At 42.0% G+C, this 24,000-nt stretch overlaps 1 protein-coding gene across 3 annotated transcripts in view; it reads left to right on the top strand.

The window, feature by feature from the left end:
* Nucleotides 1–24,000, top strand: part of LOC137431293 (histone-lysine N-methyltransferase 2C) — a 303,001-nt gene that overhangs the window by 230,824 nt on the left and 48,177 nt on the right. For all 3 annotated transcript variants that reach the window (XM_078781817.1, XM_078781819.1, XM_078781818.1), the window contains exons 41-44: nucleotides 1,010–1,225; nucleotides 2,106–2,267; nucleotides 2,375–2,513; nucleotides 16,092–16,233. In XM_078781817.1, coding sequence (XP_078637943.1) covers nucleotides 1,010–1,225; nucleotides 2,106–2,267; nucleotides 2,375–2,513; nucleotides 16,092–16,233 — 659 coding nt within the window. The remainder of the gene's footprint in view (nucleotides 1–1,009; nucleotides 1,226–2,105; nucleotides 2,268–2,374; nucleotides 2,514–16,091; nucleotides 16,234–24,000) is intronic.

The raw sequence follows: 24,000 nt of genomic DNA, 5'->3' as shown, positions 1-24,000 counted from the left end.
ACAGTAAAATTACAGTTCAGTACTTCGTGTAACCCCCGCGAGCATTCAGGAGAGCACGTACACGTTGAGGCATGCTATTCAAGAGATTTGCCATGGTTTGGACAGGAATCGCTTGCCATGCAGTGGCAATAGCCTGCTGCAATTCACGCACAGAGGTCGGCTGCTGGTCCAAGTGGTCGATTTGACACGTTAATTTTGCCCACAAGTTCTCTATCGGATTCATATCCGGGGACATGGCAGGCCACTCCATATGCTCTACACCACGTTCAGCAATAAATCGGGCGCTACTTTTGACTCACCCTGTATGTATATATTGTATGTGTATATATATATATATATATATATATATATATATATATATATATATATATATATATATATATATATATATATATATATATATATATATATATATATATATATATACGTGTATACATACATACATACATACATACATACATACATACATACATACATACATACATATATATATATATATATATATATATATATATATATATATATATATATATATAAAAGTACACGGAAGGAGAACACAAACAACAATAACCACAGCAGCAACTGCATATTATAAAATATTGTCGTGTCCCTGGGGTTAAGACCCCAAGAGGACGAATGGCTGAAACGAGCTTAAACTCCGAGGCGTACTCCGAACCTTGGCGGGATTGTCTTTGGCGCGCACGGGAAGGCCCTACCCTTACTTTTTCCACATGCGAAATTTGCATTTATGTTTATTTAAATTATACAATGGACTACAAAATGTAAATGTTTCATGATATTTGTTATTTTATATCACCTTTATCTATCAATATTGTTGAAATGAAGATCAAATAGCGGTATGTTGAAATATGTTGAAAAAGTCAAAACTTTACATGGGTGTACTTACTTTTTCACGTGACTGTATATGAACGCGATGTTCTTTGCAATGGATTAACTTGTTGAGATCATACATAGCTTAGTAATATACTCCCTGCGGTACTTGTGGCAGGTTGAGAATGCTGATGCTAGATCCCAGAAGTGTGCAAGCCGTGTGGTGAATCCCGAGTGTCCTGTGTACGACACTCCAGCACGTCCTGCCGAGCCGAAAGTAAAACACATTCATCATAAGGCCGATGGTCTGGTAGTGAAACGGAGGCGGAAAGGGGAAGAGGATCAACTGGAAATCAGCAGTGGAAAGGAAGCAGTTTTCAGCCATTTGAAACAGGTGTTGCTTTATCACAGTGCTTGTGATTTATTTATTTTTTACTTCATTTTTTTTGCTTTTTCTTCCAACAAGGAGAGCTCCCACTATGCAATTGAAAAGCTGCTAAGCTTGAACTGGTAGGAGGAATGGAAGTTGCTGTTGGTTGGTGTTTTTACGAGCTCACAGTTTTGTTTGTTTTTGTAGGTGTACGCCTTTTGAGCATGCAGTGAGTGATGCTATGCTGCACTCAAATCTTGAAACAGACAAAATGTTTTTTGGTGCAACAAATGCAAAACAAAATGTGAAATAAAAGGCTTTTGTTAGAAAAAAAAATGTTAAAATACTTTTTGGAGCAGACTCTGGCGTGGTGGTTAGGGCGTCCATTCCAAATCCGGTAGATCAGTGATTCAAACCTGAACCCGGCTGAGTCATACCAATAAAAATGGCATGTGCTGCTTCTTTGACACTCAGCATTTAAGGCACAGATAAACAGCCATAGGTTGACAGCCACAGTGCAGGCTTGATTGGCCTAACGACCTCCTTCTGCATTGAAGTTCATGTTCTTGAAATAATATTAATTTATTATTATCGATGTGCCAACATTGAAGGCCTTTGGGATCCATCATGGACACCACCTTCAGGGTTGTTTGCATTCGATACGCAGCTTCAGTGAATTTTCTGAGTGTGCATGTGTTTCCCATTATACTATGTGCTTACCTTGTCCAGGGGTCTGAATTCCTTATCATAAGACTTGTGAGCAAGTGTCAGTGTTGTCTAAAGGAACCTTTTTTTCGTAGTGAAAGTGTCTTGTTGTGACACAATGTGCAGGTGGAATTTTGCATTTGGTGATGGTGAATGGTTTAATGAACATCAGTGACTACAGCTTCCTTTGTACCCTTAGCTCCCACTTCTTCCACTGGTAGAGCCAGTCATTGAGGTTAGTCTGGAATTGCTTGCACCGTTTGGAGCTGGGCGGCTCGATGGCGAAAGTCGACTTCGTGGTTCATACGGTCAGGCGGTACTTGATGGAGGCCCGGACTACTACCTCCAACTGTACTGTGAGGTATGCCCTACTGACATGCTTGGCTCCATGTGGCATTTTCTGCTCTGCCCTGATTTATAATTCACCTTTAATCATGCATTGTTTCGCAATTTTCCATGCATTTACAGAAGAACATGAGTGACCCACCAACGCCTCCACTCTCTCTACCCCCTACACCACCACCCGGTGGCCGTTCCAAGCTGCTGAACGGATTTGCTGCCCCAGAAGAAATGTCTGTGAAGAGAGCACTGTACATTGGCCAGGAGGGTAAGATAAAGTGTGTCAGGTCAACGGTGATGCCATTTGATGTCATCAAACATTACTTCGAGCAATGCAGAAAAGAAAGTCAGAATTAATTATTTTTTAAAGATTATTCTGACATGCAATTTATCCTTTTTTCGTGTTTAAATACCTCTAATAAAGCACCTTTCTTGCCTTCATTAAGCCCTGCTTAGTATTGAGAAATCACTGACCACAGCAGGGTGAACTGGGATAGGCTGTAGGACAGGCTTTTTCTTACAATGAGGTTTTTGGCATGAAAAGAAGAAGGCTCAGTGGTGGTATTGGCTTAATGGTTAGGGCGGTGGGCTTGGGATCCTAAGGTCCTGAGTTCGAATCCGGTTCAACTGTTGAATTAATACCAGGTGGGGTTGACTCAGCCTGTCATCCTTCTGAGGTCGGCGAAATGAGTACCAGCGTACTGGGTCCTCCCTCAATGAGGTTGGTGGCAGGATTTGCACTCCGGCTGCTGTAAAACACCTTATTCCCGAGCACACACAGTGATATGTGTCGGGATGGTGCTGAGGAGTCGTCCAAGGACGCAGCAACGTGCTGATCCAGCGTATGCTCCCATAATTTTTCTTTTTCAGTGGTGGTATGCAAGCATAGTTATTTTTTATGTCATCTCATCTCGATTCTCAAAGAGATTAACTTATAAAATGGTTTGTGATGTCTGGATGTCTGTCCGTTGGTCTGTTAACTTTTCGCTATTTTTACTACTACTCCCATATCACCCGGCTGATTGTTCTGAAACTTGATAAATGAATACAATGCCGAAGCCCCCACAATTGCTTGGGCTTCGATTTTTTTGATTTTGGATCATGCGGGCTTGCTGGGGGGAGGGTGGTTACCTCCTGAAATTTCGGATACATACATCCTTATTGACCAATCGATTGCTCTGACACCTGATACAGCTCTTCTATGGTCCACAGGATCGCTCAGTCTTACATTTTACAATTTTGGATTAGGGGGCTGCCCAGACGATCAAGGGACTCCCCTGGAGGGTGGGGGTGTGGGGGGGATTCCCCAAATCAGCAGAGGTTGCTTCTCTCCATACAGGTTGCTTCTGACAAACCAGATGTAATCTGCTTCACAGAAACCTTCCTCCTTCAAGATGTCTCTGATTCCTTAATATCTCTTCCTGATTCCTTAATATCTCTCCCTGGTTGCTCCATCCTCAGGTATGATAGACCTGAGCCTCGTCTGGATGGTGGGGTTGCTATCTTTATCAAAAACTCTCTTCCTCACTCTCTTTGCACTGCCCTCTCACCACCCCACCCCCAGGAGTACCTCTGGCTACGGCTTCCTCTTCGTTCCCACCTTTTGTTCACATGTGTTCTGTACTGTCCTCCAAACAGTGATGACTCCATTTACATTTCGCTGTCTGACAACATGGACCAACTTCTATCCACTCATCCCAACTCTCTCTTCCTCATATGTGGCGACTTCAACTGTCATCATGCAAGCTGGCTGGGTGTGGTTACCTCTCTCACCAGCCATGGCATCTCAGCAAAGGACTTCTGCGACTCATTGTGACTGACACAATCTGCCAATTTCCCGACCCGGATCTCAGTCAACGGAGCATATTCTCTTCTAGACTTGGTTATGACTAAGTTCCCTGCAAATGTCTGCTGCTCTTCTTCTGCTCCAATCGGTTGTTCTGATAATTTGCTTGTTAAAGTGGATATCTCTCAGGCCATTATCAAAGAGCCTCCTCAGCGTCAACGAGTCTGGCATTTCACTCAGGCCGACTGGCATGGTCCTCAAGCAACCATCAATCATCTGGAATGGTCTCTTATCTCTACTGCCTCTGACATAAACTCTTCCTGGGAATTCTTCCAAAAAAAATTGCTCTCTCTCATGCACAGATTTATCCCATCTCATCTTCAGTTGTCATACCCTTCCTCCCATCCATGTCACACTGAATCTTGTGGTGAGGAAGTTGCCCTGAAACAACTTGCCTTTACCTCTTGGAAGGCTAATCAAACTGAAAACAATCTCAGTTCCTTTCACAAAGCTCAGGACAAGTGTGTGTCTACGCTCAGGAGAGCCAGGAAGCACTATCTCTCCACTCTCAAGGCTGAACTCTCAAACCTGTCTCCCTCCTCCAAATCCTGGTGGCGTCTGGTCAATTCTGTTTCTGGTATTTGTTCCCCCTCCATCCCCTCACTTACTTCAAATGGCTACACAGCCGACACCACACGTGGCAAAGCCGAATGCGACATCGCACATGACATCTCTCTCGCTGTACCCACCTTACCCAGTCGAAACCAGCTGCTCCTGGACTCTGCGTCCTTCTCTCCTGACAAGGTGGAGAAGTTTCTGTCAAACCTCGACTCTGATTCTGCAACTGGACCAGACGGCATCAGCCCACGGGTCCTAAAATCCTGCTCTGCCGCTCTATCTCACCCTCTCTCTGTTCTCTTCACCCTCTCTTTTGCTCAATGCCATCTGCCATCAGTTTGGAAATCGGCCAACATTACCACTTTACACAAGAAAGGTGCAAAAACAGATCCTTGCAACTACATGCCAATCAACCTGCTTCCAATAATCAGCAAGGTCATGGAATCGATCATCGCTTCTGACATCAAATCCTTCCTCTTCTCCAATGGCCTGATCTCGGATCATCAATTTGGATTCAAACCAGGTCACTCTACTCTGGACATGCTGCTTCTGCTGTCTGAACAATGGATGGAGGTCCTCAATGCCAAACAGGAAATCAGAGCTGTCTCCCTTCACATATCACGTGCCTTCGATACGGTCTGGCACTCTGCCCTGTTCACCAAACTCTCCTCCTATGGTATCCATGGAAACCTCCACGCATGGATTGCAGACTTCCTTTCTGGTCGCATTCAACATGTGGCCCTGAATGGAATTCTCTCTTCTCCCCTACCTGTTGAGGCTGGAGTTCATCATGGCATTGTTCTGGGCCCTGTGCTTTTGCTGGTCTTCATTAATGATCTCTCCGACTCTCCGGAAAATCCCCTCTATCTCTTTGCTGATGACACCACTCTGCCGTCCATATCCCAACCCTCAGATCGGCAAGCAGCAGCCTCTTCACTCTCTGCAGACCTGGACAATATCACAAACTGGTCAAACAATGGAACATGTCTTTCAGTCCTGACAAATCTCACACTCTCACTTTGTCTCTCCGAAAGACCGTCTGGACAACCCTCCCATGTACTTTCTGAACAATCTTCTTGAAGAAGTTCTTTCACTCAAGCTTTTGGGTGTCACTATCTGCCATGATCTTTTCTGGGAAAACCACATTTCCAAGCTGGCCTCCAAAGCCAGTCGTCGACTGGGCAACCTCTGTCGTGCGAAGTCCTTTCTGGGCACTTCTGAGCTCCTCACTACATACAAAGCTTTCATCCGCAGCTCAATGGAATACTGCTCTCCCCTCTGGGCTGGTGATCCTGCCTCACACCTAGCTCGGCTTCACGCGGTTGAAACTAAAGCATTCAGAATCATTGGAATCTCCCGCGATGAAGCTGATTCTGCGGGCCTTTCACTCACTCACCGCAGGCAGGTAGGTGGTCTTTCTGTCGTCTACCTACTCCTCTCTGGCCTTACTCCCCCTGTTCTGTCTGTGCTCTGTCCCCCCCAAATATTCCTGCAGGACGCACAAGATCTGCCAGCAACCCTCTTCTGGTGAAACTTTCAAAATCAAGACTCTCTGCTCACCTTAACTCTTTCATGCCTCTTTTCTCCCACCTCTGGAACAAACTTCCACAAACTCTCTCTCTCTTCAATCTCTCTTCAATCCCTCTCCAATCTTCAAATAACAAACAAACAAGCTCTCTTCAAACAAATAACAAATAATCAAAATAATAACAAATAAGCAAATAACAAATAAAAAATTAATAAAATAACAAAATCAACAACGACAATTAACAAAAAAAATTTGACATTTACAATTAAAAAATATTTAATTTCAAAAAAATTAACAAAATAATGAAATAACAAAATAAATAATAATAACAAAATAATAACAAAATAATAAATAAAAACAAATAATCAAATAACAAACTCTCTTCGATCCCTCCCCTCCCTCCAGGTCTTTAAAACAGCTATTCACCACCATCTATTATCTTTCCCCATCCAAAACCTTGATATTTTCTACCCCCGTTAAAACCCCCCAAATCCGCCTCTTTAAATCCCCAACTTCTTTCCTGAAATTCCTAGAAGTGTTAATTTGCTTTATACCGTGTACCCCTCCCTCCTCCCCCAGCCCTCCCCTTTCCACAGATCTACCGACGTCCCTGTTCTTTTCTGTTGTTGTGTTTGTGTGTTTCCCTCTCACCCCCTCTTGTCTCTTGCTCCCTTCATTGCATGTTTTATGTGTCTGTGCATGTTTTCATGTTCAATGTGTTAGCTCTTCCACGAGCCTCGATTCTGTATACAAAAAAAAACAAATAATGAAATAAAGGTCTGAACTACAACCTCAAGAGATGACCATCAGCCAACTTGATTAAATTGGGACACTCAGGTCATCAATCAGCAGTGCTGCCTGGGCTGACCTGTTGAAAAAAAATGATCTATATATATTTATACTGCCTGGGCTGATCTATATATTTTTGCTTTAAAGATGGTTTTCTCTGTAACCGCTTGTCCGATCGATGCAAAAAGTTGTCCATAGGAGGGACTCCCCATTGTGAATATGTATTGCTAACTCTGATGTCATAGGTCACATGGTATAGCAGCTGTATTGGATTAAAAGAAAACATTTGGACATCATTTTCTCCAAAACCGATCAATGAAAAATATTGAAACTTGATATGTCATCAACTCCCCATGGGGTATATCAGCAAGACTATGCACTCTTCGAGTGCCATTCTAGTTTTGATAGGTTTTATTTAGGGATGACAGAGTGGCCTAAACCAGGGCTCAGAGGCATAGTGATTGGGGGGGGGGGGGGGGCAGAGGGGGCGGCCGCACCAGGCACGAAGTGGACGCGGCTCCAAATTACACCCCCAAAAATACGTTTTCATGCTCCATTTGTTTGTATTGTATATAAATCGTAATACAACGAACTCGTGAGATCACGTGAAGCAACTTTCATAACCACGTTTTACAGTTTAAACTCGGCGCTTCATGTCAATGCGTCATGTCGATGTTTACAAACTCCTTTCCATCTGGATTCACTTTTTTTCTGAACTCCTATTTCTATCACCTCGCACAGTAAATAAATCCGTGTTCTGGTGTTAGTAATTATCGGGCTGCCTGCTGCGTAGATCTCTTATCTTGTATAATGAGGTTTAATATGCACTCGGTAACATAGAGATCGCCCATTGGCCCAAGGGATGGAGGGGTGTAACTGTTGGACATTTGTTATGTAATTACGTCGGTTAAATCTAATTATCTCAGGTGAGTTCTTCAACTTCCTTCCCTTCCTCTGCTGCTCTGTCTCATCAGTTCTAGTCTCTAGGCCATTGAAATACCACACCATGCTGCATGCATGTTTGATGTAGATTTTGTTAACGGCCTTGTAGCATATCTGCCTGCTCTACTGCTTCAGTATTAGTTTACCTCTCATCAAGCCCTGGTCTGCTTGGACCAAGGCGAGGATTATACTTTCGTTTTATTATTGCCAAATGGTACCAATATTATTATTGTTGTTAATATTATTAGCATTAATAAATGCTTTGTTACAATGTTATCGTTGTTTTTGGTCGTTATCTCACTGGCGGCTCCAGGGGAGGGGGGTGTGCAGGTGGTGCGCACCACCCCCCCCCCCCCCTCCCTTCGGATTTTCGATAATAAATTATAAGCTATGAATATCCTGGAACGTCGCTCGTGTCCAGATTATTTTGAATAAGGAATGTTCCAGGCAGCTTACCAAGGCTCAGAGGTTTAAAATCACTTTTGCTTTATTGTAAAACACTACAAGTGCGACAGTAAACACCATGCTTTTGTCACATAAATTTTGTCAAGGGAATTTTTCCAGATTATTTGTAGTTAATTAGCCTAATTAAGTTAGGAGATCATAACAATCATTTCGGTAGAACTACATTAATCAGAAATTCCACATCAGAAAGCTCCAGTGGAACTACACAAAACATGCCGACCGTGCGCACACACACACGCACGCACGCACACACACACGCACGCACACACACACACACACACACACACACACACATACACACACACACACACGCACATAAAAACACACACACACACACACACACACACACACACATACAAACACACACACACATAAAAACATACACAAACACACACACACACACACAAACACGCGTACATATACACACACGCACGCACACACACACACACACACACACACACACACACACACTTACAAACACACAAACACACAGACACACACACACACACACACAAACAATATTCATCAATTCATCGTAGAAGGTACAGCTGGGCAAGTCGGTTCACCAGTTCGTCGATGTGGCCATTGCTCATCGCGAATCTGCTGAACTGTTGGACCAGGGAAGAACACAAGGAACTGAAGAAACTTCCGAGAACGCAAGAAATGCCGTTTCTGACGATCAATTTTTTTAAATTCCTTGGGGGAGGCAGATTTCCTTGATTTAACTGAATGTCATTTTGAAGGGTGATAATCTCCATTTCCAAAGAGACACAATCAAGATCAAACAGCACACTAATTTGTTCAGCAATGTCACTAACATTAACTTACAGTGCATTCAGAAAATATTCAGACCCCTTCACTTTTTTCACATTTTGTTATGTTGCAGCCTTATGCTGAAATCGTTTAAATTCATTTTTTCCCTCATCAATCTACACTCAATACACAATAATGACAGAGAAAACAGGATTTTAGAAAGTTTTGCAAATTTATTAAAAAGAAAAAACTGAAATATCACATTTACATAAGTATTCATACCCTTTGCTATGACACTTGAAATTTAGCTCAGGTGCCTCCCATTTCTCTTGATCATCTTTGAGATGTTTCTACACCTTGATTGGAGTCCACCTGTGGTAAATTCAATTGATTGGACATGATTTGGAAAGGCACACACCTGTCTATATAAGGTCTCACAGCTGACAATGCATATCAGAGCAATAAACAAGCCATGAGGTCGAAGGAACTGCCTGCAGAGCTCAGAGACAGGATTGTGTCGAGGCACAGACCTGGGAAAGCCTACAAAAATTTTTTTGCTGCATTGAAGGTTCCCAAGAGCACAGTGGCCTCCATACTTTTTAAATGGAAGAAGTTTGGAACAACCAGGACTCTTCCTAGAGCTGACCGCCCGGCGAAACTGAGCAATCGGGGGAGAAGGGCCTTGGTAAGACAGGTGACCAAGAACCCGATTACAGCCCGCTTGGAGTTTGCAAAAAAGCACCTAAAGGACTCTCAGACTGTGAGAAACAAGATTCTGTGGGCTTTCATGTGTCTTTCACTGAGGAGAGGCTTCTGTCTGGCCACTCTGCCATAAAGCCCAGATCGGTGGAGTGTTGCAGTGATGGTTGTCCTTCTGGAAGTTTCTCCCATCTCCACACAGGATCTCTGGAGCTCAGCCAGAGTGACCGTCGGGTTCTTGGTCACCTCTCAACATAACAAAATGTGAAAAAAGTGAAGGGTCTGAATACTTTCTGAATGCACTGTATATGAAGGGGTTTAAACTTAACATCACACAGGGCTTCATCTCCTCAAAATATTTAAATCTGTCGTTGAACTCTTGGCCCAGGCTAGTCAGGAAGTCGCTGTACTTGTCATGTCTACGATTCTGACAGCAACCTCATTTTCTGCTAGAGTTTGGAGCACAGAAGGCAAATGTTGCATTTTCCTTTTCTGGACTTCTTGTATCAGAAGTTTAAGTTTCGACTTGAAAGCTTTCACTGCACAAAACACGTTGGCGATTGTCTTCTGTTTTCCTTGCAATCCACAGTTCAGGTCATTCAATTTTGCTGTTATATCTGTTGGAAATGCCAAACAAAGCAGCAAAACTCCAAAATGCTTGATAATTGGGTGGTATCTTCGTTTCTTGACTCTCCATGAATGAAAACTGTAATTAATTAATTATTCATACCATAGCCGTTTCTGGCAGCCATGTTGGCAATAGAAAGCGCGTGCATGCAATCTATCTTCGGTTATAATCTTGGGGGGAGGGGAATGGCGCTACTCTGCACAAGATGTGGCATTCCCAGTTCGCTGGTGCTCATTTTATTGACCTCGGAAGGATGTTAGGGACGCTGATTCAACCCCTGTTGGCGTTAATTCAGCGGCAAACCAGGATTTGAACTCGGAACCATAGGATCCCAAGTCAGCCTCCCTAACCGTTGTTGTTGTTTCATGTGCAGCCTGTGGCTGCTGGTTGCGTCATTTCTCTGGAAGCACGTTTGTGCCGCTGATGCAGTGGCCCAATTACCAGTGAGCTGGTGCTCAATTTCCGACCTCGGAAGGATGACAGGCTGAATCAACCCCCCCTGGCGTTAATTCAATGATCGTCCAGGATTCGAAACCAGGATCCTAGGATCCCAACCCAGCACCCTAACCGTTAAGCCAACACCAGGCATACCATGAAAACTTTAATTTCTGGTAAAGTTTTGTTTTTTTCCACGTTTTAATGCGAGCTACTCATTGGAACCCACCGAGCTACAAGTTACTCACGTTCGACGTTTTGGTGACCCCTGGCGTAGAGGTATGCACACTCGCCTCTAAGCTGGCTCGCTTGGGATAGAATCCCGACCCAGCTATAACCTGTCATCCCAGTGTTTCACAGGCACTGTGATTCATCAATGTGTCATCCCTCGACCCTCGGATGCATGTTAAGCTGCCTCCCCATCTGTCGGCATTATTTGCTGGACATTAAAGATCCCATGGTGTCCGTTACGAAAAGTAGGTGAGCTATCGCTAGCATCCTGAACAAATTCCTGCCAAAACTACTTGGTTGATCATCAGGCCTGGCCAGCCGGTTCGTAAAAGACCAAAAACTTCCCCCTGCCAACCCCACAAAAACGTGAGAATAATTGAGGCTGTTAAAGTAGAAGAAGAAGAAGATGGTAGATGTTGTTTGTTATTGTTTTAAGTAGGGTGAGAAAGTCCTGAGTATTTAGTTTTCCATTTCCATTTTGTTACAAACCTAAATCGAATATATAAAGAAGAAAGTTTTTTGTTTGTTTATGCATTCGGACCCTGGAGGAACCAGTGCAATCAAACTTTGCATGGCATCCTCTTTCATCCAGAGGAAGGTCGAGGGCTATGTTTGGATAAAAATAATGGACTCCAGATAAAACCAGATAATTGGCCTTCAGGCCTCAATCGGGTATTGTGCTGAAACACTGCCTGGGTTTTTCCCGGGAGCGATCGAGTAATATGTATTGTGAAGATCGTATGTTGAGGTTGTAGTGATTAGGTGTCAACAACACAAATTTAATTACCATCGTGTTTATTCATGGGCCTGTTATTAAAAAGATTGCTCTTCACAGGTTTAATATAACACTTCCGTGTTCAATATAACCATGTTCCGGTTTTATATAATTTAATATAACCACGTTCGGGTTTAATATAACTGCCTGTTTTTTTTTTCCTGGAAGTGATTGAATAATATGTTTTGTGAAGATCGTACTTTGAGGTTGTAGTGATTTGTTGTATTTTAAAAATACGATTCATAAAAAAGAAGTTATGAGAAGGAGAAGAGGTCCAATCAGATTTAGCAATGCCCAAGATTAGTAATTCATGCGAAACCACATGGCCAACATTCACCAATTTGTCATGCAGGAAATATTTAAATACATATTTCGTTGAATTTCCTTGGGCAACGCCGAGTACTTCAGCTAGTGTTGAATATCTAAATACCATATTACATGCATCAACTATTTAAGACTTTAATGCACGTTGTATTTTTCTTCTATCTCTCTTTCCGCTGTATCAGTCCTCTGACCCTCCCCAGGAACTCCATACATTCTCCCAATAAACCCCATTCTGGTTAAACTTTCAAAATCTAGGCCGACTTCACACCTCAACTCTTTTATTCCTTACTTTTCTCATTGATGGAACCAGATTCCATGGACCCTTCTTTCCTACTCTTCCTTGGGGGGGCTTTAAGCAAGCAGTTTACCATCACCTCATGTCATCCCCCATCTTGATCCATGATCTTTGTTACCCCCATTAACCTTTTTAACCCAATCTTACTTGCTGGTTTCAGTTTTTCCTCCCCTTCTCTCTCTCTCCCTCTCCATCTGCCTTTCTCCCTCTCTCACTTCCTTGTCTATGCATTTACCGCCCTGCCGGTTGTCCCCAATTGTTGTTCCACAACCCCACTGCCAATTTAACCTTGCTCCCATGAGCAATAGCCATCGTGAACATTTTGTACCACTCTGTTATTAGAATAGCAAATTTTAAATCAGCTCAGCTTGTTTACACTTTTTTCCCAGCAAACTTTAGTTGAAAAATAAATGTCACTTCCTTTTCAAATTCTGCCCTTTCTTTACTCTGACAATGTAATTGTAAAACAGTGTTCCAGACATGAACGTCCTGGAGATATATTAAATTTGTATTGAAAAAGCAATAACATTTGAAAATCCAATCGACCTTTTGAGTTACTCCTCTGCTTGATAAATCTTTCGCCCTCTTTGTTAATCTTTTATTCCGTTTGTAGAACAGCATTCTCGGGCTGTTGTATCCCTTCAAGGAAGTGGTGCACTACCATCTCATGTCGCCCTTCACTCCCTCGCCTTCCCTCTCCCCACCATCCCCATTAACCTGACTCAATATAATCCAAGCTTCTTACTTGCAGGTTACTTTTTCTCTTCCTCGTCTATCTCTCCTCTTTTCCTTATTGTTTATTTTCCTACTTGTGTCCATCTATTACCCTACTGTGTCAGTATGTTGCCCTTTGTACCCTCATCCACAAAATCTAAGACCGAGCGATCCTGCAGACCTTTGAGTTGAAGGGCTGTATCTGGTTTCATAGCAATTGTTTGGTAAATAAGGGACGAGTAGGGATCTGAAGTTTCAGGGAGTAACTCCCCCCACCCCTTCACCCTCTCACAGGTGCCCCCATGATCTGAATTCTAAAAATACAAAATAGGAAAAAATATGAAACACCCTATGAGCCTCAATCTTGTTTGAAATAAAAATAACTAAATCTTATTGTTCTGCTAATAAATTATCCATAATTAATCCTCTTTTATTATTCTAACTGGACCTTTAACCTTTTTTTCACCTGCAGACTTTTAAATCATGTTTTTTGTTGTTACCCCACGCATGCGAAGCGAAAAGAGGGACTCCAAAAAATGTAATCCTATGTCGAATAACATGAAGGTTAATCAAGCTATTCAGAACGCATGGTGAGGTGTCGAGTTAATGTTTAAATAATGCATTAAATGTGCGTTTCCCAATCTGCCCGTGACTGGATTTTGTTGCAGGTTGTGACCACAGTGCGGTCATTCTTGTTTGGAGCGATATGGTGGAATGTTTGAGTTCTGCAAATAAATCAAAGGGAGGAGCAAAGCGCCCCTCCCTTTATTTAAGGGATCGTTTCTCTGTATGCAGCTTTAACATGGTGACTGAAAATACGTTTATCGGCTTCTACTGGATGAAATCAGCTGCAAATTTCAGAAGTAAATGCTTTGTACATCGAGGTAATTTGTTCCTAATTTCAGCAACGTCTGTTTTCCACATCCTTGAGTTTTATTCAGAAAACCCTCGAAATCACGTTGGTGTCTGTCCGTCCGTCCATCCGCCCAAAATGTGTTGGTGCTCATATCTCAAGGGCTATACATTGAAACTAGCTGAGAATTTGAATATACATCGGCCATTAGGTCTTGTTAATGGCTTTCGAAACAAATTCCACCTAAGTCCTATAGTTTTTGCTTTAAAATTAAATATATGTAAATATATAAATATAAATATATACACACTTTATAACTCTTCAAAATGTAATTACCCAAAACTAATGTGCTGGCTTAATGGCCTAATGGATAAGGCATCAGACTCCCAAGCTGGGCAGTGTAGGTTCGAGTCCCATCTGTGTTGAATAATTTTTTTCTTCATATTTTTTGAAATATTTTATATCGTCTTGAATAATTAAAGGGAGGCGCAAAGCGCAAAGCATTGGGATCGTTTCTCTGAATGCAACTTTAACATGGGGACTGAAAATTCGTTTGTCGGCTTCTACTGGTATATTATATATATATATCTAAATATACATATATACACACTTTATACCCCTTTAAAATATTTTTTTTTTTTTTTTTTTTTTGTTAAATTATAATGTGCTGGCGTACCCAACACTTTATACCCAAGCTCGGAGATATAAATTATAATGTTTTAAAAAATATATAAAGGGGCGCCCTACATCTGGCAAATAAAATACATTTACTTCTTCATACAGGTGTACGAATGAAATTGGCGATCTTTTATATGAACTTTTCTAGAGCATTACTTGGTTCCTCCTAAGAACACAAGGGTAGTACAGCATGCACACGAGATTTTTTGATGTCCCTTCTTTTCTATTGTTCGACATTTTTTATAAGCTATGGAATGACCCTTCTTTACTCTACTTTGCCACATTGCACATACCCTTATATAAAGGGGCTTTTTCTATGCCCCTGGAATTTTACCCAAGAATATCAGACAGGATAAACCCAACTATAGAAATCTTGCTGACGATGGCATGCTTCACAACCTTGACTATGCAGCTCAGCATGTAAAGGATTTAGAGTTATATTCATTTTAGAAGTATCTTTATTTGTAAATTCAATCTTAAAAATCAACAGTAAGGATTAAATAAAAGAATGATCGCAAAATATGGTAAAATGATGAGTGGCATACATGTACAATTTCCTTTACCACTGGCAATAATACAGTAAATTATAAATGAAATGAACCAAAAAGTCTTCAAATGTACATAATAAATCTGCTAAAATAATTGTCCATGACTTGAACAACCCACTTGCTTGTATATTTCTTCTTCTTCTTCTTCTTGTCATTCCTCTTCTTCTGCTTTCTGGTGTTGAACCCGAAGGCAGGTTCGGTGTTGCCAAATCAAGCCCATTGCAAATAATTACATGGGGAGTTGTGCCTACCCCTCTTTCACCACTTCCTTTTTTTTACTCTTTCTCTCATTCCATTTGGTGGATGTGCGGAGTATCGTTGAGAGAGAGGAAGACAAATGATGAATTGCGAAAAATGATGGGAATAGAGCCTGTGATGGATGCTGTGAAGAGAAACAGGTTGAGATGGTTTGGTAATGTGTTGAGGAAGGATGAAAGTGACTGGTTGAGAAGAATGATGGAAATGAATGTAGAAGGAAGTAGAGGATGGGGAAGACCGAGAAAGACTTGACTAAAGATGGTGGAAGAAGAAATGCGGGCAAGGGGGTTAACAAGGAGAGATGCAGAAAATAGGGCAAAATGGAGAAGATTGTCATGTGGACCGCAAGGCTAACCCCCGCTCGAGCAGGGAAAATGGCCTTAAAATGCCTGTTGTTGTTGTTGTTGTTGTTCTCATTCCATTCCCATTGGCTCAGTTATTTCCTTGCTTCTCTCTCATTGTTGTGCTTTGTTACTTGTGTTGTACTTCAGCCTTCATGGTAAAACAAGTGTGATGCAATTTCTCAGGATCAACAGAGTCACATTGCCAGCTGACACTGATGTTTCCTGGTGCCCAACTTGTCCCTGGCCCTGGTACACGTCCCATCCAGCCAATCGATGTGCCAGCTTCCTTTCCTACACCGCCGCATAGCCACCCTGAGGATGGCAGGTGTGTTGAATGCTTACATTGTTATTAACTGATTCACATTATTGATGTTTCTTGGAAAAGGTTCTTCAGTAATTTCCTATCAAAGTATTTTTTGTCCCTTTCCCTTTGCCCTTTGCCCTATGGACTTAGTTTGAATCCCACGTCCTATATTTCTCCATTGCCTAATTGTCTGTGTCCTGCATATAAATATTTGTAAACTGCATGCTTCTCTGTAAGCCATGGTGATGTAGCATAAGCTGCCCAGCTGTTTATGGATACCTTGTTGGTTCACGAGTTATCAAGTGACCACTATATTCGTCATGTGTGTGCGTCTGTCCGCAGCATAACTACCCGATGATAGAATCCGATCTTGATGAAACTTGGGTGGGAGGTTGATATCATGATCTAGTTTTGTCCTGCCTAGAGTGGGTGTATTGCGCCCATTGTGGGTGGAGCCACGCCCGAAAAAGATGTCTTTTTAGGGGGTAATCGAGTTCAAGCCACATCTTCTCAGAGGGGTTTGGTGGAATCTGACAGGGGTTTCGATATTGTTTTAGCCCAATGTCATGTGTCTCGCCCCACGGAGCTACATTTTTCATTTTTCTTTTTTTTTTTTTCCTCATTTTTCTTTTTTTTCATTTCATTTTTCACCGAATTTTCGGTATTGTGTAGCTAACTAACCTCATAACTGATTATACATTATTTTCTATCTCATTTCAAGGTCAGTAACCTTCGTTTTGACATTTCCGGGCCTGGCCGGTTCGGGCCTGTTTCGGTTATAGTCCGTCCTTTGTCATTGAATACCGCTCGCTCGTGAACCATCGTCATCTCCTGACTTGTTCTATCTCTTTATTACTAACAGAAGAAAAAAAAGTGTTCAGGCTTTATTTTCTCATTTATTTTGTTATTACCACTGCCACCGAAGGTGGGCGGATGTTATGTGTTCACCTCCGTCTGTTTGTCTGTCTATCTGTCTGTCTGTGAGCAGAATATCTCAAAACGTTATGGACAGATTCGACGGAATTTGGTGGAGAGGTTGGGTGTGTGACAAGCACGAATTGATTTGAATTTCGTGAAGATCTGGATCTGGAACTGAGAATGTTTTAATTTTTTAAGTGATTCTTCACCACTGAGTGAGAGGGTCAAAAACGATATGTAGCATGATATTTTGTCGTTCCAATATATTTATTCAAAAAAAGAACGACAATTAAGTGACAAGTGAAGTAATAATCAATTAATCCAAACATGATTTTCTGTGTTTGTGGCCCATTATGGTCCGGATCTGGATCCGGCCAAGCGGTGGTATCCAAAACGTAAGCTGTTCAGCCTGGCAGAGGTATGTGCTGTACCAAGTGCTGTTTGAGTTTAACTTGTGTTTGGCTGTTGTACATGTACATGGAGAAGAGGAAGAAGTTGTTTCTTGGGTTTGTTGATCTGGAGAAAGCATTCGATAGGATTCCACGTGAAGTAGTGACATGGGCATTGAGGAAGTTAGGAGTGGAGGAATGGTTGATCAGAGTGGTGATGGCAATGTACAAAAGAGCGCGCACAGCTGTAAGGACGAAGGACAGGAACAGTGGTGAGTTTGAGGTGAAGGTGGGAGTGCATCAGGGGTCGGTACTAAGTCCACTACTATTTGTAGCTGTGATGGAGGTGCTGGCTCAGAATGTAAAGGAGGGTTTACCGTGGGAGTTGTTGTATGCAGATGATCTGGTGTTGATTGCGTAAAGTATGGATGGACTGAAGGAGAAGATGAACAAGTGGAAGGAATGTATGGAGACAAAAGGTCTGAAGGTGAATATCGGAAAGACGAAGGTGATGGCAAGTGGTAAAGCATGTGGTGAGGTGGAAATAACTGTGAAGTGGCCGTGTGCTGTGTGCAGGAAGGGTGGCGGAGTGAACTCCATTCAATGTACAATGTGCGCTGAGTGGGTTCATCAAAAATGTAGTGGCCTGAGAGGGTCATTAACCAGTGTGGCAGCTACATTCAAGTGTAAGGTGTGCACAAAGGGAGCTGCAGATGGAGGAAATGTTGAGTTGGATCTTGGAGATGGCGTGAAGCTGGAAGGTGTGAAAACATTTTGTTACCTTGGAGACATGCTGAATTTAGAAGGTGGATCAGACTCGGCAACGGTTTCTCGAGTGAGATGTGCATGGAAGTTTCGGGAACTGAGTGGCGTGCTGACGAGGAGGGGAGTGTCATTGAAGCTGAAGGGAAAGGTGTATGCTGCATGTGTGAGAAGTGTTATGATTTATGGGAGTGAAACATGGGTAATGAACGTAGAGCAGCAACGAAGGCTGGAAAGGGTGGAAATGCGTATGGTTCGGTGGATGTGTGGAGTATCGTTGAGAGAGAGGAAGACAAATGATGTATTGCGAAAGATGATGGGAATAGAGCCTGTGATGGATGCTGTGAAGAGAAACAGGTTGAGATGGTTTGGTCATGTGTTGAGGAAGGATGAAAGTGACTGGTTGAAAAGAGTGATGGGAATTAATGTAGAAGGAAGTAGAGGATGGGGAAGACCGAGAAAGACTTGGCTAAAGATGGTCGAAGAAGAAATGTGGGCAAGGGGGTTAACAAGGGTAGATGCAGAAAATAGGGCAAAATGGAGAACATTGTCATGGGGACCGCAAGGCTAACCCCCGCTCTTGCAGGGAAAATGGCCTTAAAATGCCTGTTGCTGTTGTTGTTGTTGTTGTTGTTGTTGTTGTGTTTGGCTGTTTGTTTCTCTATGAGCAGGATATCTCAAAAGGTTATGGACAAATTTGAACGAAAGTTGGTGGACAGGTTTGGTGTGTGACAAGGAGAGATTGATTAGATTTTGGGTAGGAGATATAGTGTATGTATATATATATATCATGTATATATATATACATACATACATACATACATACCAGGGGTCCCAGCCCTCCTATTTTTCCTATTTATTCCTACTTTTTAATAGGATCCTATAAATCTCCTATTTTTTGGTGGAAATTCCTATTTTTCCTATTTTTTAACCCTCAATGTTCCAAAATTTAAATTGATATATTAATTAGTAGAATTTCTGTATCTAAGCGTCAGAACAGACATTCCTATACCAATCGTCAGCCATGGAATTGCTTTCTGGGTCCATAATCGCAAGACAAATTTCCAAAACGACTTTAAGCTCAAATCCCCGAAGAACATATGTCTCTTTGTCTTTTTCTCGAAAACCGTTTGTTCGATCGATTTCACAAGTGGTGAGTGCATTTTTGAGGACTCAACAAAGTGCAGTGTTGAGGAAAAATTGAGTATGCAGTGATGACGTCACAAATAAATACTGTACGAAGTGGAGGCATGTCGTTTACACCATGGTGTAAAGTACGTGTTGTTATTGATCTCGACTGGAAATGGTATGTATATCTTATGTATATTATGTTATTGTTATTTTTGACTTTGTCCTAATATTAAGTATATCCTTCCAAACAATTGTTTTACCTTTATGATTCGTGCTTCATGCTATTCAGTAACAGAATTATAAAAGATAAAATGAGATGAAAATAATATAACTATGTTTATCACGCATTTCTCTTGGATTATCTCATATACTTTGTGAAGAATGACTGAATGATACCTTGACCATTATCATTGTCCTTTGTCTTATTTCAAAAGTTCAGCTGAGCTCAATTTTTAAGGTTTGTACTTTACTTAGAGTAACAAAACCAACTGTGAACTTTGCGGTTATTCAGTTATTACTAACAACCTTTCCCTAAAGATTCTACCTGAAATTGAACTTTTCTACTAATTTGCTAAACATTGACATTTGATACTACATGTTTAACTCAATCTTTCGCTTATTACAATGAGATTGTATTTTGCCTAAAACTAATAGTATTTGGCAAAGAACTAATTCAATCGACAATTCACACATTTCATCATTTAATTGCAGATAATAAAGAAGGACCATGACACAAAATAGGGATTACAACTTAATTCTGTATACTTTCGTGTGGTAGTTGCATATTCAGCTTTTAACAAAATTACAGTAGAATTAAAATTTACATACGCAATGCTGCACAATAGGTAATGCAAGCAATGTAGGACAATAAAAAAAAAAAAAAAAAAAAAACAATAAAGACTGTTAAAGTCTTGTTGTTTCATAATCTTCTGAAGATAGTACAACAACAATACCAAAGATACATAATTGAATTGTCATCGCTTAGCTTGAACTCAGATTAGTGTTCAAGCTATTCAGCAGTGGAGAAAATGCAATTATCGGGTGGTAAACATGTTAGGACATGTTATTTATCATCTTTCTTGTTTCAGGTATAATCTGCAGACCGGTAAGAAATTTGTTGATTTGCCTTTAAATTACTTTGTTTGTTCTCATTATTTTACTAACTTATGTTTCAGTTTTGAAAAAAAAAACTGTTTGGTTCACAGTTCTTTCCACTTCATGCGTTAACAGGTTAGGATTTTCTATGCTAATTCATTTAATCTTATCTCATATTTGTTTTCTTTTTGACAGGTATACTCCCAGCAGTATAATGCCTGGTGGGAGAACTAGATTTAACCCAGAGTGGTTGAAAAGTGGACATGGATGTAGGCTTTCTGACTGGTGTCAGCCTAGCAAGTCCTCAGTGTTCTCAGCTTACTGCTCGTTGTGCCATTCGGAAGTGAGGTGTGACAATCAGGGTGTGAAACAACTGACACAACATGCCCAAAACAAAGGGCACCTGAAGCGTGCGAAGGAACTGCTGGGTGGGTCACAGACGTTGCTGACATTCGTTCAACCATCAACTTCATCTGCTTCAGCATCAGGGTCAGCTTCTACAGATGAGCCAAGTCGTGCAGCTTTAGTCTGTATGTCCAAAAAAGACGCTATTACAAAAGCAGAACTTCTATGGACATTGAAAGTTGTTCGTTCGAATCTGAGCTACTCTTCCTGTGACGGTTTGAAGGATCTTCTGCAGGCAATGTTTCCTGGTGTTATCCCGGATGGTTTCTCAATGAGCTCATCGAAAGTTTCATATCTCATTAGCGAAGCCACAGGTCCTTATTTTCAGGACATGATAGTCACTGATGTTAAGAATTCAGCTTCTGGCTTCAGCCTCATGTATGATGAAACCACCAATAAACAGAACTTGAAGCAACTAGAAATCCGTGTACGGTATTGGTCTGATGCCGAGGAACAGATATTAGTATTTCACCTCAAAACTTACCTCATGGGTCATGCAACTGGAGAAGATTTGTCCAGGAAAATAATCTCTGCCTTGGATGAATCGAAACTGCAGCTTCAGGATATTATCATGCTCGGCAGTGATGGGCCTAATGTGAGCACCACTGTGTGGAGACAGATTGACAAAGCCATTCTCGACAACAGGGGCCCTGGTCTCCTTGATGTAGGGACATGTACTCTCCATACAGTACACAATGCTTTTGCCAAAGGACTTGCAGAGTACTGTGGAAACCTAACTGAGCTTGCAGTGGACATTTTCTACTGGTTCAAAGGCTCTGCTGCTAGATCTGTTGATTTTCAAGACATTCAGCATAAATTGGGTGCTGTTCCAAAAAAGCCTTTGAAGCATGTCGAGTGCAGGTGGTTGACACTGGGACCTGCAGTGGAGCGGCTGATAGAGATCTGGGAATCTCTCAAAGAGTATTTCTTGGTATTTCTTCCAAAGCAGCAGCCAAAGGACATGTTTAAACCCAGGTACAAAAGAATCAAAACAGAACTACAGCGACCGGAAATAAAAGCTCAACTGCATTTCCTGAAGTTCTTGGCAGCAACATTTGCAGAGTTCCTCACCTTCTTCCAGTCAGAGCAACCACTTGTGCACATTCTATATGACAAACTCCATGACCTGCTCAAAAAACTGATCAGAAGAATTATGAAGACTCCTTCAAGTTGATGCTGTGAAAGACATCTCAAACCTTGATGTTTCCATTGTTGCAAACCAGCTGGAGAATGAATCCATGGGTGTGGGAGAGGATACCCGACGGTGTATCGCTAAGTTGAAAGTCTCTGAGAGGGAAAGGATGTATCTTGGGATGAGGAAGTGCTACCAGGCAGCCATAGTACACCTACAAAAGAAGCTTCCATTGACAAACAAAATCCTGAAGAATGCCAGATGTCTGCAGCCACAAAACAGGACTGCTGCATGGTCTCTTGAATCAGCCAAGAGCCTGTCCAGACAGCTGAAGAGGAATATTGACAGTGACAGCATTGCAGATGAATGGAAGGTGTACCAAGAGGAAGCCATTCCTACTGACTGGTCCCAGGAAACACAGGAGAATGAAGAAGAAGTCTGCATGAAGAGAGTGGACAGTTACTGGGGAAAAGTGTTGGCTTTAAAAGGCTGTACGGGAAACTGTAAATTCCCCCAAGTGAGACAAATGATAAGGATTGTCCTTGCACTGTCTCACGGAAACAGTGACGTGGAACGCGCGTTCTCAATCAGTGGGAAAAGTGTCACCAAGGAGAGAGTTAGTCTGAGCGAGGCATCAATCAATGGTCTCCGTGCAACAATGGATGGCATGAGATTGTATGGTGACCGGCCCGAAATGGTCCCAGTCACAAAGGGACTCCTCTCGTTAGGACGTTCTGCTCACATGCACTATATGCAGAGACTTGAAGAAGAACGAAAAGCCAAGGAAGATGAACAGAAAGCCAGGGAGAAAACCAGGCAAGAGAAAGAAGAAAGAGAGAGAACAGCTAAGATTGCTGTAGAGAAGGCAGCGGAGCTGTCTCGTAAGAGCGAGGACTTGAAGAAAACAGAGAAATCTCTGGCAGCAAAAGAGTCATCTCAGCAGATGTCACTGACTGTTAGCAACAGTCTGCTTGATCAAGCAAATAAAAAGCTTAAGGTGGCGCTTAAGAAAGGTGACATGACTGAAATTGCAGTAGCTCAGGCCATGCTTGAGTCTGCTCAGAAAAAGATTCAAGAGACACAGACTCGTATGGTGGAAACCAGGGAGGCGCAGAGAAAAGTGGAGAAGAAAAAGCAGACTTTGATAGAGTCCATGGTGGCTGCCAAAAAGAAGAAGTCATAGTTTTTGTTGTCGATGTTAAGACGGGTGGGCCCAAGTTCATTGGGGGTGTGTCCATGCCCATACATGTACATGTATTTGCATAAATCTTGCAGCAATAAAGCTACCGATGTTGTTCCAATGCTGAAATCTGTGCTATTACTTCCTAGTTTTTTCCTATTAAACTCCTATTTTTTGTGATCAGAATTCCTATTTTTCCTATTATTTTGTCAATCAAAGTGGCTGGGACCCCTGACATACATATATATATATATAACAGTTTGTGTGTGTGTGTGTGTGTGTGTAATGTTACCGATAGACTCCTAAACGGAGAGGCTCACGTGCTTGATATTTGGCATAGACATGGCCATTGAGCCTGGGAAGAACATGGCCTACCTCAAAATATTTGATGATCCATATTTTTTGTTCATATTTACCTCAGCGCATTTCAGCGAGGAATATTATACACGGAATCTGAGCAGGTGGCAGAGCAGTGCGCTGATTCGCTCAGAGCGATCACGTGATGATCCTTGCCGCTATAAACAGACAGTTACCCGTTCGCACGTAATTCACACGTTCAAAACAAACGAGATCCACGAAGCGAGTTGGTCGAGTCGTGCTAACCAAGATGGCGACACGGCGGCTTCACCTTTCACGGAGTATGAGCGTTCTATATATTTTCAATTCAGTGCGCCCGACTCGCTCACGTACTTGATTTGTGGCAAAGACATGGCCATTGGGCCTTCACGGTGTAATTTGTGCGAGGCTTTTGTCCGAGTGAGCTTGAGTCGAGAGGG

The sequence above is a fragment of the Myxine glutinosa genome, chromosome 7 (assembly GCF_964187855.1).
Source record: "Myxine glutinosa chromosome 7, kmMyxGlut1.1, whole genome shotgun sequence".
In the NCBI taxonomy this organism is placed as follows: domain Eukaryota; kingdom Metazoa; phylum Chordata; class Myxini; order Myxiniformes; family Myxinidae; genus Myxine; species Myxine glutinosa.
Note: the sequence above shows the minus strand (reverse complement) of the source record. Positions and strands in the feature narration are given on the sequence as shown.